We start from the raw sequence: 12,829 nt of genomic DNA, 5'->3' as shown, positions 1-12,829 counted from the left end.
CCCCCCCCCCCCCCCCGCCTGTTAGCGTTTGAGGGCAGGCAGACTGGAGTGTGCACCTTTGTTTCCTCAGACGACTTTACATAGCCATATTCTTCAGTGGGCACACAGTTTGAATCGGTTCTCCAGAGAAATGAGAACCAGGCATGGTGGTAGGCACCTGTGATCTGGGAGACTGAGTCAGGGTGATCCAGAGCTCAGGGTCAACAGCCTCAGCTCCATAGGGAGTCGGAGGCCACCGTGGGCTGCGAGTGGGGCCGGAGAGATGGCTCGGCAGGTAAGAGCACTGGCTCTTCTTCCAGAAGACTCTGGTTCGATTCCCAGCACCCAGGGGGCTGTTCATCACCATCTATAACTACAGTTCCAGGGGATCGGAACTGCTCTCTTGTGGCTCCACAGGTGCCAGGCATGCATGTGGTGCACAGACATAAATGTAGGCAAAGCACCCGTACACATAAAATAGTAGAAAAGAAGACAAGCAGGGCTGGAGAGAGAGGGCTCGTCGGTTAAGAACACTAACTGCTCTTCCAGAGGTCCTGAGTTCAATTCCCAGCAAGCACATGGTGGCTCACAACCATCTGTAATGGAATCTGATGCCCTCTCCTGGTGTGTCTGAAGAGAGCAACACTGTACTCATATAAATAAAATAAATAAATCTTTAAAAAGAAAAAGGAAATAGTAGAATTCAAAAGAGGAATACATAAGAGTTCTGGTTAGAGAGACTTGGGCCTAGAGTTTGGCCTCTACTGCTCTTTGGATTAGTGGGAAAAAAGAAAAGAAGCAAAAGTGGCTGGGCATTATATACTCTCTTGAGCCTGCCACCAAACTCTTTCTGAGTAGCGGGAAGGGAGAGTTAAAGGGGGTAGCTTGTGCGTGGATGTAAGGATAGGGTTGGCCAAGGTAGGAATCCAGTCAGTGATGCTGTGCTAAATGGCCATGTCGTCTCGGGGACCTACTACTGGTTAGGGCAGTATGGTCCTCTTACTGCCTTATACTGTTCTTAAACTGGGGACAGACTACTATTGTGCAGTATTGGTTGGCCTAGCATTAGCTCTGTCAATCAAGTTGACCTCAAGCTCAGGGTGAGTCTTCTGCCACCTGAATGCTCAATTACAAGCTGTCTTAGGTAGGCTTTCTTTTGCTGTAATAAAATACCACGATCAAAAAGCAAGTTGGGAGGAAAGGGTTTATTTAGCTTACACCTCCACATTGCTGTTCACCGCTGAAGGAAGTCAGGACAGGAACTCAAACAGTACAGGAACCTAGAGGCAGGAGCAGATGCAGAGGCCACGGAGTGGTGCTGCTTACTGACTTGATCCTCATGCTCAGCCTTCCTTACAGAACCCAGGGTTGGTACCACACAATGGGTGGGACCCTCCCCCACTGATCATTAATTGAGAAAATACCTTACATCTGCACCTCATGAGGCATTTCCTTAACTGATACTCCTTTCTCTGTGATGACTCTAGCTGGTATCACATTGGCACACAAAACCAGCCAGTGGACAGGCATACCACCACACTAAGCTTTTTGGGGGCTGTGGGGTGAGGTGTGGGATGTAGATCGTACCGAAGATTGAACCCAGGTCTCAGTCACGCCGAGGAAGTGCTTAAGCACTGAACCAGCCCTTACCCCACTGCCTGAGATAGTCACTGCTTCTGATAATGAGCTTTGGAACCTTCATCTCTGGTGCCTTGAGTTTTGTTTATATCTGCTGTGACCAGGACACAGCAGTGAGAGCTGACTGCTGGGCTGCTATATTTCAGGTGGAAGAGTCTGGCGAGCATGTGATCCTGGGCACTGGGGAGCTCTACCTGGATTGCGTGATGCACGACCTTCGGAAGATGTACTCAGAGATCGACATCAAGGTGCCCCTTCCCTTAGCCTGGCTGTCAGCTTCAGGGGGATGTCCTGAGTGGGCAAACCCTTAGCCCCTTGGATGGCCACTAGAGACCCTTCTGTGGAAAGTGCTTTCAGTTGTTCTTCATCGGGGAAGGTTCTAGAGACAGATTACCTGACTCACTGAGTCATTTTCAGTGTCATTTAAAGTCAAGGCTCCCAAGCCACAGTTATTCTTGTCCTTACATTAGGAGAAAAACTATTCTGTCTCTGCTGATTGTCTCAGAGTAGGTGGTGTCATGGAGAGTGGGAGCTGGCTCTCAGACTTACCACCAAGTCTTGACCTAGCACCATGCATGACTTGACATTGTCTGCACGCCCCTGCATTACAGGGCAGCTGTACTTCTGGGGCTGGAGCCTGAGAGTGGACAGATGCAGTTCTCCAGCACTGTTCCTGTCATCCTCTGAGGGGTGGTCAGTGAGCGGCAGGTGGCAGGAGCTTTCTTGGAAGACCATAATTAAAGCCCTAGATTTAGAGCCTAGTTTGTGCCCCCACTTCCTCCTGACGCTACTCCCGGACTCTTTGGTGGTGATGTGGACAGTTCTTTGGCCTACTGCTGTAGAACTGCATAGGATGCTCTGGCAGAGAGAGAACAGGGATGCGTCAGAATTCCCTCAGTAGAACTTTGTCCTTCCAACAAAACTGATGTTTACCTCAATTGTTTTTCATTGCCTAGGTGGCTGACCCAGTTGTGACGTTTTGTGAGACAGTGGTAGAAACATCCTCCCTCAAATGCTTTGCTGAGACACCCAATAAGAAGTAAGCAGGAGGTGGAGGCTCCAGAGAGCAGTAGGGAACAAATACAGTGATGTGTGTTGGGGAAATGCCAGGAAGAAATCCATTGCTTTGTATGCTTTTTCATTTTTTTTTTTTCTTGTAACAGTCTTGTACCGCAACTCAGTCTGCCCTGGAACTCATTATGTCTGTCTCAAAAAGGGGGAGAGGGGCGCAGCGTGTGTGGGAAGGAAGATACCCAACATCAGCCTGTACACACATGACCTATAAACATGCTCGAGCACGCACTCAAACATATTCACACACTCAAAGGAAGAAGCTGGGTGTGGTGGCACACACCTGTAATCAATCCCATTACCTGGGAGGTAGAGGCAGGAGGATCAGGAGTTCTAGGCCAGCCTCAGTCCCATAACAAGTTTGAGTGCCTATTAGATTCTTTTCTTAAAAAAAAGTCAGACATGGTGGTGAAAAGTCAGACACACCCTCAATCTCAGCACTTAAGAAGCATCCAGGTAGATTTCTATGTTATGAGTTCCAGGGTCAGGGCTACATAGTGAGCTTCTGTCTTAAACAACAACAACGAAAACAGAAACAAAAATCAGGCATGGTGGCTCAAGCCTATAGTCCCAGCACTTGGGAGGCAAGACAGGAGGAATGCTACTAGTTCAGGGCCAGCTCCATCTGCATAGCAAGCTCTAAGCCATCTGGGGCTACTCACATCACCCTGTCTTGGGGGAAAAAGAAAGAAAATGATAGAGGCTGGGAACGTGTACCTGGGCACCTGGGACTGACAGCCTCCTTCTCTCCCACACTAACTCCAAGCCTGCCCCAGCCAAATTTTTCCAGCCACATGTTGGTTTACCCTTCCAGTCCATAGTAGCCAATACTCTTGTCTGGCTTCTTGGGGCACTCCACACATGTGGTACACTTACATACATGCAAGTGAAATAACTCATACGTATTTGAAAACAAAACAAAACAGAAATGAAAGAAGACAAGGCACCCTTTGCTGACCTTGCTCCAAGATTCCATTTCTCTTGCTGTCTCAGCAGTCTGTGCTGTTGGCCCTACTCATCCTATGACCCTCTCACTGCCCCTGTCCTTTCTGACCAGGAACAAGATCACCATGATTGCCGAGCCCCTTGAGAAGGGCCTTGCTGAGGACATAGAGAATGAAGTGGTCCAGATCACCTGGAACAGGTTGGAACAGGGTTCACATTATGGCGTCTTTGCCTGGTCTCCTGACACCATCCCTCTTCCGCTGTTGTCCTGACTATGGTGTGGGTAGAGTGGGTCACTGTCTTACAGAAAGGCAGGATCTGTGGCCCCAGGAGTCTCCTTCTCTTTCCTCCAGAAAGAAGCTGGGAGAGTTTTTCCAAACAAAGTACGACTGGGATCTGCTGGCTGCCCGTTCCATCTGGGCCTTCGGACCTGATGCTACAGGCCCCAACATCCTAGTAGATGATACGCTGCCCTCAGAGGTAAACCAATAGGGTGCCTGTGGCAAGGTGTTATCCCTAAGTGAAGAACCTGTAGTGCCCTCTTCCCTATTGAAAGATGGCTTCGCACAGCCGTACTTTCTCCTCCTAACACTGCCTGCTGCTGCCAGTAGCCTGCTAAGAAGACCTAATGTTTCTTTGCAGGTAGACAAGGCCCTTCTCGGCTCAGTGAAGGACAGCATTGTTCAAGGTTTCCAGTGGGGGACCAGGGAAGGACCCCTCTGCGATGAATGTGAGTCCATCTTCAACCCGCAGCTCCATTCCCCAGGACCCTGTACCTAGCCACGGGAGGCAGTGACACAGGGAAGGGCTTCACATCTTTCAGACACAGCAGGAAAAGAGTACACTGGGCCAGCCTCCTTCCCGCCCAACCTCCCCCCCCACGCCCCCCTCCTTCCCCATCTCCAAAATGAAGGCATCTCTAGATTGACCTGGATCCTAATTGCTGGGTAGAGCCCATCTTTGGGCATGTTGAAGACAGATAACATGAGGGTGATCAGGTTGGAGTGGTTTATTGATGCAGTATAATCTCTGTGGGACCAAATACAATTTCTTTTCTTGTTTTTTTTTGGTTTTTTTGTTTTTGTTTTTTGTTTGTTTGTTTTTTTGAGACAGGGTTTCTCTGTATAGCCCTGGCTGTCCTGGAACTCACTCTGTAAACCAGGCTGGCCTCGAACTCAGAAATCCGCCTGCCTTTGCCTCCCAAGTGCTGGGATTAAAGGCGTGGGCCACCACGCCTGGTCTCCAAGTACAATTTCTAGAGCACAGTCTATGTCCAGAAAAAAGTTATTCAGAACCAGCACATAAGCTTGTAAGAATGTTCCACATGTCACAGTGTGGCCTGAATCAAATGCTAAGTAATGTTTAACTGCTGACCTATGTGCTGCTGGGCTTGCTGATCTGCATGTGAGCTGTCTGTATCATATCTTTGTATGGCTGCAATATGGCCTCAGTGTAGCAAATTACCCTGCTGCTCCACCGTGCGCCTTCCATCTCCTTTTCAGTGATTCGGAATGTCAAGTTTAAGATCCTGGATGCTGTGGTTGCCCAGGAACCCCTCCATCGGGGTGGAGGTCAGATCATCCCCACAGCCAGGAGGGTAGTGTACTCTGCCTTCCTCATGGTAAGTGGAGTGGTAGGGGCTGTCCTGGTTCCCTGAGCAGGAAATTATATGGAGGACGAGGCAGAGGCCACAGAAGGATCCAGAGGTCTGGAGAACCTTTATGTTCTCGCTCTTCAGCCATCCCCAAGCTTAGCCCTCTCTTGCTCTGTTGCAGGCCACTCCCCGTCTGATGGAGCCTTACTACTTTGTAGAGGTCCAGGCTCCTGCAGATTGTGTGTCTGCTGTTTACACAGTCCTGGCCAGACGCAGGTGAGCAGCCTGTTGGTGGGGAGGGTACTGGGGAGGCAGCCCCAACCATTGCTCTTCCCACCTTTCCACTTGAGAAGCCTGCTGATCTCATTCCCACAGGAGGTAAAGAGCTGAGGCACTCCTACCTTCACCACAGGCAGTGGCTACAGTTTCAGTTTCTTCTTGCTGCTCCTGCCTCCCCACCCCCCAGTGTCTGGGAGAAGTGTGGAAGTGAGGCAGTGATGGGGTTGTCATTGGGTCCCATCTCTTCAGTATCCCCACTCTTGCCTCCTCCCACAGGTGGTTGCTCCTGTGGCTTCTGCTAAGAGCCCCAAGCCCATTCCCTCTGTAGAGCATGTTCCATTAAATCTTACTTGATGATGGCTGGGCCAGAATACACAAAGAAGGACAGGAGAGAGATTGCCCCCTGCCTTTGGGTCAATATGCAACTCTGGCCTTGGCTTTTGTCTTTCTCAGGGGTCATGTGACTCAGGATGCACCCATACCAGGCTCCCCTCTCTATACCATCAAAGCGTTCATCCCGGCCATCGACTCATTCGGCTTTGAGACTGATCTCCGCACTCACACCCAGGGACAGGCCTTTTCCCTGTCTGTCTTCCACCATTGGCAGGTGAGGAAACCCGACCACCCTGGCCTCCCACTTTGGTAGACGGTCCTTTCAGCCAGTTCCCCTCTGTCCAGGATGCTCTACAATCCTGGAGAAAGTTCTTGCTCCTGGCTCTGAGTCCTCCAGGAAGCTGCCTCATCTACTTGAAACCTCTTTGCCTTCCAGATTGTCCCAGGCGATCCTCTGGACAAGAGCATTGTCATTCGCCCACTGGAGCCACAGCCAGCTCCTCACCTGGCTCGGGAGTTCATGATCAAAACCCGTCGTAGGAAGGTGTGTGTTCTTTTAACCATTGCCGTCTCTCAACCCCCAAGATTCCATGGGAGTTGTGTGTCTTCTTCCTCTTGGAGGAAAGCTCAGTCTCTGCACACCTCAGCTAAGCAGACCTGGGGTCCAAAGGGAGCAGAGGAGCTGTAGCAGTGCCCTAAAGGCACAAGTCCTCAGGCAGCCTTTACTGCCTCCCCCAAAGTACAGGCTCTGGATGGCCCTGGGCTTACCCTCCTGTCTGACTCCACTCCACAGGGCCTGAGTGAAGATGTGAGCATCAGCAAGTTCTTCGATGATCCTATGTTGCTGGAGCTCGCCAAACAGGATGTTGTGCTCAATTATCCCATGTGAGTGAAGGGGCTTGCAGCTCTAGACTCAAGCCGAGACCTGGTGACTGGGCCCTCGTGCTCTGAGCATCTGGAAACTGCTATGGGGCCGTCTGAACACCCCAGAAACCTCCATCCCAGTGAGGAAGGGGCATCTGGCCTGGTTTCTTCTGTGGCCTTGGCCTGGCCCCATTCCCAAGGAACAGAGGAGAGCTTGGGCCCAGAGAAGAAGAATGAGGACAAGATGAAGTGTTTAACCCTAAGGGGCCTGTCTTCAGGACTTACATGGAATTTTATTTTTTACAAGTTCCACTTTAGCCACAGTTTGTAAATGAACAGGACATTCTGACCTCTGCCTTGGTTTGCTGCTTTCATTCACCCCACCCCCACCCTGTCTGATCAGAGCCCTTATATTCTGGGTATGTGATTTCCCATGAGGCATTACTGCCTCTGCTCCCAGCTGCAGCTGCCTTCCTAGCTGGGTCCCTAGGGGAGCAGCCCTTGGTGGAAGGAATGCCTGTGTCTGATTCAATGTTCCCGTGAGTCTCAAGGCCCTTTCCCTGCCCCTGCCTTCCCCTTCCCATTCCAGGCTGCTTGTGGCTGAAGTGGTATAGGAGTTTGGGACCCTGGGAGCTGAGGTCTGTCCTGCTAGGAGACAGACAGTTGCACCCAGAGTCTCTCTCCCTTGAGTTGGGGCCAGAACCCTTTGGTTCCCACCCCATTGTCCTGGGTCCTCCCTCAAGCCACCATTTCCCTGTCCCGCTCAGTAGTAAGGCACTTCACTTTCCTCAGCATAGCTTTATTAGGAACATACAGACAGCCGGGGGACTGGGCCATCCTGCCACCTCTGGAGTCCTACTTCTCGGCATCCTCTGACACCCTCTTGATGTAATCTCTGTACATTGTATACATGGCACCTGCATGAAGAACGAAAAGCGCCCCTTGGCATCTGATCCTTCAGGGGTCCCAGGACTCTTCCCCTGCCTTGCTCTGGAGGCCCAGCCTCCCTGCTCTTCTTTCTGCCCCAGGTCCCAACAGTTGCTCCAAACAGCCAGTCACACAGCTGGCTGGGGGAGCAGCTCTGACGGTCATGAGCCCTTTGCTGTCTGCACACAAAGTGTCCTGCTGAGTGGAATAGTCAGAGGTAGTTAAGCATGAGGACACTGAGGCCCAGGGAAAGGGACTAGCCCAGTCATAGCTCACAAGTAACTGCTGCTGCTTCCGGGTTCTCATCTCTGGGAAAATTCACGAAGCAGGTTGTCTTCATACTGTCCCATGGCCCAGCAACAGTGACCAATGAGGAACCATGAGAAAGGCCTCTGCTTAGGGGCTCCTTAAGGAGGTGACGTGACTACTTCCTAGTGTGTGAAGCAGGGACCTGAGCCATGGGCCAGTTAACTGAGGACACTCCACCTTGTCCTTCCTCTCCCTCTGCCTCCACCATGCTGCTTACCAAGCATGATGGCCCCCACGGCACACGCCTGTGCCGCCACTCTGGTGTGAATCAGATGGATGGACAGCTTGGTGGAACCCCGAGCCTTCAGCCGGTAAATCCTGTATGCTGCTATCACCAGGCAGCCTGCTACACCTGTGGGCAGAGAATGGGATCACTGGGTCCAAGTCCAAGGTCCCTTGGCTCCCCTCGGGGCAGTGCAGGTTGGGCGCCAGGCACTGAGTAGATTCTTTGATTCAGCTGTGATCCTCATGATGACCCTTCCCCATATGCTGGTAGTTCGTTGTCATGACTACACTGCCGCCACCTCCACTCACTCCTGGCTTCTACCTTTTTGTATACATTTTCATATTCTAGAGCCTGGAAGGAAAACTGAGGCAATCCCAGATTGCAATAATGACCCCCTATCCGGAGGCTGCTGTTAGCCCCTTGTTGCCCGATGCCACCACCACCCATCCAGACTCTTTCATTGCACTGTACATCTGTTCCTTGTGTAGTGGGTGGACCGCTTGAGTTTTCTGACCAGCAGCTCATTCTTTAAAAGGAACAAGAGACATGAAGTCCCAGAGAGGAGGCCTCCACCCCAACCCTGTTCTTCCCCTACTCACCTATAGGCACCAGTGGAGACTCCCTGGTCTTCCTTAGGAACTTCTTGGACAGGTTGTCCTCACCCTCGGGTGGCACCCACCAGCCCTTGTTAGCAGACATGATCCTGGATCCAGATGGTAACAGCTGTGTGCCTAGGCTTTAGCTCACCTCTAGAAGAGGATAGCCCACAATAAGGACTCTGATTCTTAGTCTTCAGGTCCTGACCATGTCCAGCACAACCTGCACTTGAAAAGATACCCCTCTGGGTGTTCTCTTGCAAGGGTTTGGGCTGCTCGAAGCTACCGTCCTCGTGTCCGTAACATCTGCCTCTCCTCTGGTTCATCTGACTTTACTGTTTCGCTTGCTTCCTGCTCTCAGTTTGCATCCCAATGGGTGTGATCCTCTGGCCAAGAAAAACAGCTGGAAAAACCCAGAGTAGACTGGAACAGTCTTTGAATCTTGGGGCCCTCTTGGTCATGGATCTGTTGATAGTTGCTCCTAAGGGAGCTACAGAGCAAGATCTGGCTCTGGGGATCCAGAGCTGTTCCAGATGCAACACTGGTTAACCAGACCACTAGAGCAGTTGTAAATGGCAAGACATTGATATATTTTGCACCTAAGACTAAAGGAACAAATTCTGGTCCTCAAACTGCTTGCCAACCTCTGCCTCCTTCCTGACCTCCTTGCAAACCCCTAAAAATGTCTCTTCTGATCATAGCTACAGTCCCAGTCCTCAGAGGAGGGTACAGTAGGAAGCCCTCTGAGGCCAATCCCAGAATAAAGACTGCCTGAGCCAGCTCCTCCTGACGGCCCCTGAGCCTTCAGCATGCCCGAGCTTACCGTACTCGATAGATGGCTAGAAAGTGGAGAATGAGCAGCCAGACCAAGGCTCAGCATCCGCTGCTTTGAATCAGTAAAAAGCCAATGCCAGAGTTGTCACTATGGGGTCAGGGAAGCAGTGTCTTTGAAGTTATGACAGCGGGAAGGAGAGAGAACGGCATCAGTCTTAAATGCATGTGTGTGTGACACGCACACACACACACACACAGAGCTCCAGAGGTAGCAACGTAAGGTTAGACCTGATAGAGGAGAGACCTTAACTGCTGTAAGCCTGTTGGTGCACATGTGAACACTGCTGTGGAGGACTAGAGAAGCAAAGATGGGCCGGGCGTGGTGGCGCACGCCTTTAATCCCAGCACTCGGGAGGCAGAGGCAGGTGGATTTCTGAGTTCGAGGCCAGCCTGGTCTACAGAGTGAGTTCCAGGACAGCCAGGGCTACACAGAGAAACCCTGTCTCGAAGAAAAAAGAAAAAAAAGCAAAGATGGATGGGACTCCTGGGTCCTCCCCACATTAAATTCTTATGAGCGATGTGGAGTCTGAGATGCTTCAGTTGTAGGGCTTTCTGGTCTTAGTCTTGATCCCCTTCGGAACTGTACCTGGAACCTCAGCTACTTAGGAAGCTGAGATGAGAGGGTTGCAAATTTAAAGGTAGCCTGGCTAGAGTGAGTTCAAGACTAGCCTGGACAATTTATGAGACTGTCTCAAAAAAATAGGTGTGTTGGTAACACCTTAATGCCAGATCTCAGGAAGCAGAAGCAAGTGAGTTCCATGCCAGCCAGGGCAACATACCCTCTGTCTCAAAAAACAATAAACCCAGATGGTGGTAGTGCATGCTTTTAATCCCAACACTCAGAGGTAGAGGCAGGTGGATTGCTGAGTTCGAGGCCAGCCTGATCTACAGAGAGAGTTCCAGGATAGTAAAGGCTACACAGAGAAAGAAGTTGAAAAGAGGTGAGGAAGGCTTAGGGTGCAAGCTCAGTGCTAACGTGCTTAGCCCGTGGGCAGCCCTAGGATCAGCCCCAGTTGGAAGGAGTTGGGAGAATCAAAGGATCTTTTTGTTGTTTTTGTCTAAGACAGGGTCTCAATGTACAGCCTTGACTGGTCTGAACTCATTGTGTAGACCAGGTTGGCCTATAACTCACAGCGATCTACTTGCCTCTGCCTCCCAAAGGCTGCCTTACCACACCCAGCCGGGGGCGGGGACTTTTCTCAGTGGTTTGCAACAACTGGAATACTGCTCACTCTGGCTTCCTGACAGACACAAGTGTGAATCTGCCTAGACCAGGTATTTTATCAGCCAGAGAAGAAGGTTCTGTGCTTCTGAGAGAGCAAATTACTTGTCCAAAGATGCACAGCTAATAATAAGTAGTGCTGTCATGATCTGTCCCATGTCTGGCTGCCTCCAGGGGACTGACTGATCAGAAACCCTTTATTGAGACTGAAGCATGAGACCGATGGTCCATCCTGGCATCCCTGACTAGAAGAAGCTGCAGCTGTTGCTTAGCCCACGGGGACAGATCAGGATGCACTGAGAAGGGCCCCTTCCTCCCAGGCCTTAGTCCCTTCCGTACATCACTTAGCCTCTCTGCGCATGCATATGTGCGCGTGTGTCCCCAGAGGGGCATTTTTGGCACTGGAAAGATGTCCAGCAGCTGATGTCCCTCTTTTCTCTCCCTGACGCTCACTCACTGCTCAATGAAGAGGCTCAAGGTCACACCAAATCCCCAGGGCCTGCACATATCCCCAGTGTCCATGAGAACTCTCCTCTCAGATGTTCACACACACGCATATGCACACGCACACACACACCCTCCTGTGTTGCCTCTTCAGAGCCCCGGCCTGGCCTGAGTTCTCAAGAGATGCAGGGTGTAGGCTACAGGAAGGGACATGGAAATACTGGGTGAGGTTAAGACAGGGATCATGATCAAATTCAAATCGTAAGTAAAATAGAGCAGGGACAAAGGGCTGGAGCCAGGGCTCAGCAGTTGAAAAAACTTGTTCTTGCAGAAAATCCTGGTTGGAGACCCAGCTCCCACATAGTAGCCCATAACTCCCTGTAACTCCAGTTCCAGAGGACCCTATGCCGCCTTCTGGCCTCCACAGATACAAGACACATATGTGGTTCACATGCATGCGAGCCCATCACATACACATACCTAGAAATAAGTTATTCGGCTGGAGAGTGGCCAAGATTGTGTACTGCTGCAACAGAGGACCTGAGTTTGGTCCCCAGCACCCATGTCTGGTAGTTGAAGACTGCTTGGAACTCTAACTCTCTGGTGGCACTGGGCATATGCCCCCTCATGTGTGCGTGTGCAGGCATACACATGGAACTAAAAAACAGTATTTTTGAGATAGTCTCACTATGGCTCCCTGCTGGCCTGGAACTTAATATGTAGACTATACCACACCCTGCTGAAATGTAAAACTTAAACTTAAAAACTATTGTGTAAATATATGATGTATATGTGGGCATGTAAATGCCATGGAGCATGTAGTGATGGTTAGAGAGTTGGTTCTTTCAGACTCTTGCGTGGGTTCTGGGATCAAATGGTCAGGCTCGGCGGCAAGTGGTTTTACTCGCTGAGTCACTGAGTCCTATCTTGAAAGGAGTGTTTGGTTTTTGAGACAGGGTCTTCCTGCATAGCCCTGGCTGACCAGGACATCATTATGTACATCAGGTTGGCCTTGAGCCCAGAGATCTCTCTCTGTCCTCTGTGGGCTGGGATTAAAGGGGGTACCACAGAGCCAGTCAATGAAGGCTAGTTCAGAGTTCAGCTCCACTTGTACCTGGGAAACCTGACATGAACCTCTGTCCTTCGCATGCACACACCCAAGCACATGCCTGTGTGCAGCAGCATGTGTGCACCACACACGGTCCAACACACCCACAGGCACACTCAGAAGTGCTGCTCTCTTTGAGTACCGAACTGTTGAAACAACAGACTCCAAAGAAGTGAGGTTTCTCAGGAATGCCATGGAGGAGGATGAGAAAGTCCCAGCTCAGGTCCCAGCCAGAGGAGGAACTCGCCCGCCTGCTAGGAAGTTTTTCCAGTTCCAACACCATATGACCACCTTCCAGGACAGTATTGAAACAAGAACTGGTGAATGTCATGCCAGGACTTTACCAGGACTGCTTAAAACTGATGCAGAGGGGCTGGTGAGATGGCTCAGTGGGTAAGAGCACCCGACTGCTCTTCCGAAGGTCCAGAGTTCTAATCCCAGCAACCACATGGTGGCTCAC

General features: G+C 50.9%; 2 protein-coding genes across 4 annotated transcripts in view; one reads left to right on the top strand and one right to left on the bottom strand.

The window, feature by feature from the left end:
• The window catches only part of Eftud2 (elongation factor Tu GTP binding domain containing 2), a 40,518-nt gene extending 33,460 nt beyond the window's left edge, over window positions 1–7,058 (top strand). For both annotated transcript variants that reach the window (XM_021175570.2, XM_021175569.2), the window contains exons 19-28: window positions 1,764–1,865; window positions 2,574–2,656; window positions 3,746–3,832; window positions 3,987–4,113; window positions 4,276–4,363; window positions 5,136–5,254; window positions 5,409–5,503; window positions 5,960–6,113; window positions 6,276–6,383; window positions 6,633–7,058. In XM_021175570.2, coding sequence (XP_021031229.1) covers window positions 1,764–1,865; window positions 2,574–2,656; window positions 3,746–3,832; window positions 3,987–4,113; window positions 4,276–4,363; window positions 5,136–5,254; window positions 5,409–5,503; window positions 5,960–6,113; window positions 6,276–6,383; window positions 6,633–6,728 — 1,059 coding nt within the window. In that variant the 3' untranslated portion in view covers window positions 6,729–7,058. The remainder of the gene's footprint in view (window positions 1–1,763; window positions 1,866–2,573; window positions 2,657–3,745; window positions 3,833–3,986; window positions 4,114–4,275; window positions 4,364–5,135; window positions 5,255–5,408; window positions 5,504–5,959; window positions 6,114–6,275; window positions 6,384–6,632) is intronic.
• Window positions 7,059–7,434: 376 nt separating this feature from the next.
• Window positions 7,435–9,696, bottom strand: Higd1b (HIG1 hypoxia inducible domain family member 1B). 2 transcript variants are annotated; one of them, XM_029484103.1, is made up of 4 exons: window positions 9,585–9,696; window positions 8,765–8,914; window positions 8,157–8,291; window positions 7,435–7,620 (listed from the first exon to the last, which is right to left on the bottom strand). In XM_029484103.1, the coding sequence occupies exons 2-4, from the start codon at window positions 8,862–8,864 to the stop codon at window positions 7,559–7,561; spliced, it is 297 nt and encodes a 98-aa protein (XP_029339963.1). In that variant the 5' UTR covers window positions 8,865–8,914; window positions 9,585–9,696; the 3' UTR covers window positions 7,435–7,558. The 2 variants fall into 2 exon arrangements, with proteins under 2 accessions (XP_029339963.1, XP_021034105.1); XM_021178446.1 differs by lacking the exon at window positions 9,585–9,696 and having other exon boundaries at window positions 7,487–7,620; window positions 8,765–9,231.
• Window positions 9,697–12,829: the final 3,133 nt, after the last annotated feature.

Source organism: Mus caroli, chromosome 11 (assembly GCF_900094665.2).
Source record: "Mus caroli chromosome 11, CAROLI_EIJ_v1.1, whole genome shotgun sequence".
NCBI classification, from domain to species: Eukaryota; Metazoa; Chordata; class Mammalia; order Rodentia; family Muridae; genus Mus; species Mus caroli.
Note: the sequence above shows the minus strand (reverse complement) of the source record. Positions and strands in the feature narration are given on the sequence as shown.

Excerpts from the sequence above, each read along its gene's own strand:
- Higd1b (XM_029484103.1), bottom strand. The coding sequence starts at position 8,864 with ATGTCTGCTAACAAGGGCTGGTGGGTGCCACCCGAGGGTGAGGACAAC. Across the intron at positions 8,292-8,764 it reads GTCTCCACTGGTGCCTATAG|GTGTAGCAGGCTGCCTGGTG; the intron begins GTGAGTAGGGGA and ends CTCTGCCCACAG. Across the intron at positions 7,621-8,156 it reads CGTGGGGGCCATCATGCTTG|GTGCCATGTATACAATGTAC; the intron begins GTAAGCAGCATG and ends TTCTTCATGCAG.